This window comes from Chrysochloris asiatica, unplaced genomic scaffold, assembly GCF_000296735.1.
Source record: "Chrysochloris asiatica unplaced genomic scaffold, ChrAsi1.0 scaffold00306, whole genome shotgun sequence".
Taxonomy (NCBI): Eukaryota; Metazoa; Chordata; class Mammalia; order Afrosoricida; family Chrysochloridae; genus Chrysochloris; species Chrysochloris asiatica.
The window spans coordinates 1378305-1381787 of record NW_006408824.1 but is presented as its reverse complement, the minus strand read 5'-3'; the positions used below and the strand labels follow the sequence as shown (position 1 = coordinate 1381787).

The window sequence follows — 3483 nt, the reverse complement described above, 5'->3', positions numbered from 1 at the left end:
AGGTGAGAGTTCTGCAGGTGAATGGGCTGCACCTGGAAAAGGGATTAGGGAGGATGGGTTCTTTGTCTATAGAACAAAGAACTGAGAAGTAGCTAAGATATTTTTAGTTAATCCTTTGGAGAAAGGTTTAACCTTGCAACCTTTAGTCTCGGCTTTAGGAAAGTGTCACATTTATCTGTGGATTTTCAAAGGCTCCGTGTATTAATTTAATATATATAACTGAATATTAAGATGAAAGCAATTTGCCATTAACTGCCAGTGGCTTCATTTGTTACACTCGGGCCTATAGGGCCTCGAACCTCTGACCAGTCTTACACGGTCCGCAACATTAGGGAAGGGGCAGAGTCTTAGCCCCAGGCTGGTACATTGTTCTACCCACTTCCCATGACCTGAGTCAACCTGTGAAGGGTGAAATGGCTGGGCACCTGGTGCTGTTGCTCATGCCCACCCCCACCCCCCTGCAGCCCCAAAGCTGAGAGTGGTGGGAGGGGCATTCCTGGCAGGGAACAGCCTTTGCAAAGGCTCAGCGGCAAAGCAGGGCCCAAGAACAAGTAGGGGGTCGCTGCCAGGCCTCACCCTGTCCAAAGCAACACACTTCTCCCTCCAGATGGACCTTTGAGCTGCTGCCCATCCCTGCAGGAGACAGTGCTGCCTGCCTGGCTAGCACTAGGCATGAGCGTGCGCTGGTGACCCAAGACACAAGCTGGGGGAACTGGTAGGGCATCTCTCTCCTACTCTGAGAGGCAATGCCTCTGCCCCAGAGACCCAGGACTACTTACTCTCTTGAGGGCGGAAAGAAGATACTGAAAACGATGGCTTGGAGTCCCCAGAGACCCATTTTTACCCGTAAAAGCAAAGAAGGAGCAGTTGGAATTTTCATCATGTGTAAAGTAAAAGATGAAAGAGCTTGCCTCATATTTTGGAGATAAAGTTATTTAAAGATGGGGGTCAGATGTAAGGGGACTTTAAAAAGTTCATGAAAAAACTCCATTATCTTGTAATTCCTTCCATGTTCCACAAAACTTTTGAAGCTTCCTCCTATATGTTGCTGTAAATGCTGTTGTGCTTACCTTGCAGTTAGCAGTTTAGTGCTTATCCTAACAACGCCACACCAGGACTCCTCCTATATACATGCATTGATATATGTGTATATTGTTGTTAAGTGCTGGCAAGTCAGTTCTGACTCATAGTGACCCTGAATAGGGTTTCCAAGAAGCAGCTGTTGCGTTTGAACTGCCTCCTTTGTGGTTCCAAGCACAATGCTTTTCCTATAGCGCCATACCAGGAGTCCACGTGTGTATGAGAGGGCTTCAAAAAGCACATTGATAAGCACAGTTTGGGAATAACAAGGCTCTTGTTATTGGAGAGGAGGAGTCCTGGCTTGGCGCTGTGGGTTAATGTGCCAGACTACAAAACCATTCGAACTGCAAGGTCAGTGGTTCAAGTTCACCAGCTGCTCCTCAGAAACCCAATACAGAGTCGCTATGGGTTGGAACTGACTCAATGGCACTTCACAACAACAGCACAGTGATACAGGGAGAGTCCTGGTGTGGCACTGTGGGTTAATGTGCTGGACTGCAAAGTCAGTTGGAACTGCAAGGTCAGCAGTTTCAAGCTTACCAGATGCTCCTTGGAAACCCTATGCAGGGTCGCTATGGGTTGGAACCGACTCGACAGCCCTTAACAACATAATATGGGATGGAAACATAGATTGAAGGGGCAAAGAAGAGGAAATAATATTAAGGAGCTCGACTGTTTAATGGATATGGGGTTCTTCTGCCTACTAGTATAATGTAGACATTTAAGTGGGATAAAAAAAATAATTGGGAAAGATGATTACAGAAAGCTTGTAAGCCTGCCTTCTGCCTATAATGTGATATGTGTACATCGGAGTCCTGATGTAGTGCTATGGGTTACTGCAAAGTTGGTTTGAACTGCAAGGTCAGCGGTTCAAGCTCACTAGCTGCTCCTTGGAAACTCTCTACAGCGTCGCTATGGGTTAGAACTGACATGACAACAACAATGTGTACATTAAAAAAAAAAAAGGTACTAGAGGTAAATGCTGTTAGCTGGGGATGTATGCAGGAGATTGTGGTCATTAGAGTGATTAGTTGAATGGAAAAATGGTTATCTGTCCTGTAAGCCTTCACTCACTTAATACACAGTAAAAGCTTTTTTAAAAAAGAAAAAGGCATGTAGAACTATTCCTTTATCTTGTAATTCCTTTTCTCCATGAGCTTTTTGACGTCCCTGTATATTTTGTGTAGCTACAAACACCTCTGCATGAGTGTCCTCAGAAAGGGCAGCTATGAAAGCCATGGAAAACCCTGTGGAGTGCAGTTCTACTCTGGCACACATGGGGGCGCCATAGTCACAGTAGATTTGACGGCCACCATTCACGGGTATGCCACCAGGATGCCAATTCTCCACCCACTCAGCTGTAGGTCCAATGTCGTCCTGATTGCAAACCAGCAAGGTTTTGTGGATGCAAAGAGCTAGGAAGAGTCCAGGAAATCTTGTAGAAGGAGAACAATGAACGACTCAAATCCCAAATCTCAAAAACAAGCTGCGGTGGTGAAAACCATTTGGTATCAGTGTAAAGAGAAACAAACAAGGTTCGCCCAAATTTTAACCCTGCTTGTGAGCTGCGAGCTTGGTGACCAGAGCTCCTTCAGAAGTTGAACCTGGGTCAGGACCTAAAGGCATACCTGGCCCAGGGGAGGGTGGAACAGGACTGGCTGCCTCTGTCTTGTGACAGGGGAGCTGATAAGCAACACCCAATGTGACCTACAAATCCCAGCCAGCCCCCTGCCCTCCAGCTTTTATGGGATTCTCACTATCCTTGTTATGTTTGGGCCTATTGTTGTAGCCTAAGGAGCTTTGGTAGCATGGTGGTGGTGGCTGCGTGCCTTCGAGTCGGTTCCGACCCATAGCGACCCTGTACAGGGTTTCCGAGGGTGTAAATCTTACAGGAGTAGAAAGCCTCACCTTTCTCCCGCGGAGCAGCTGTTAGTTTCGAACCGCTGACCTTAAGGTTCGCAGCCCGATTCGTAACCACTATGCTACCAAGCTGCTAACCTCAGGGCAGTTCGAAACTACCAGCTGTTCCACAGGAGAAAGTCTCACCTTTCTGCTCCCACGAAGATGTTGTTGTTAAATGCCGTGGAGTCGGTTCCAACCCATAGCGACCCTGAACAGGGTTCCTGAGCCTGGATCGCTATGAGTTGGAACAGACTTCAGCCTTGGAAACCATGTACAGGGTCACTACGAGTAGGAGCCAACTCCACGGCACATCATTACCACCACCATTGTTGTAGCCACTGTTATCAGTCTATCTCGTTGAGAATCTTCCACTTTCTCACTGAACCTTCTCCAAGGGCTGGTCCTCCTGATAACATGCTAGAGCAAGTACATGGGATGAAGTACTTGATTATCTGCTACTTGATATGGTTGAACATGGACAATTTCTTTTTGGTACAGTGA

The 3483-nt window shown here is 46.9% G+C and overlaps 1 protein-coding gene and 1 pseudogene across 1 annotated transcript in view; both read left to right on the top strand.

The window, feature by feature from the left end:
• SUSD2 (sushi domain containing 2) overlaps positions 1-555 on the top strand; it is an 8852-nt gene extending 8297 nt beyond the window's left edge. Inside the window, exon 15 of the mRNA XM_006874950.1 lies at positions 465-555. Within this exon, the coding sequence (XP_006875012.1) occupies positions 465-555 (91 nt within the window). The remainder of the gene's footprint in view (positions 1-464) is intronic.
• A 117-nt stretch (positions 556-672) lies between these two features.
• Positions 673-3483, top strand: part of LOC102828899 — a 4443-nt pseudogene continuing 1632 nt past the window's right edge.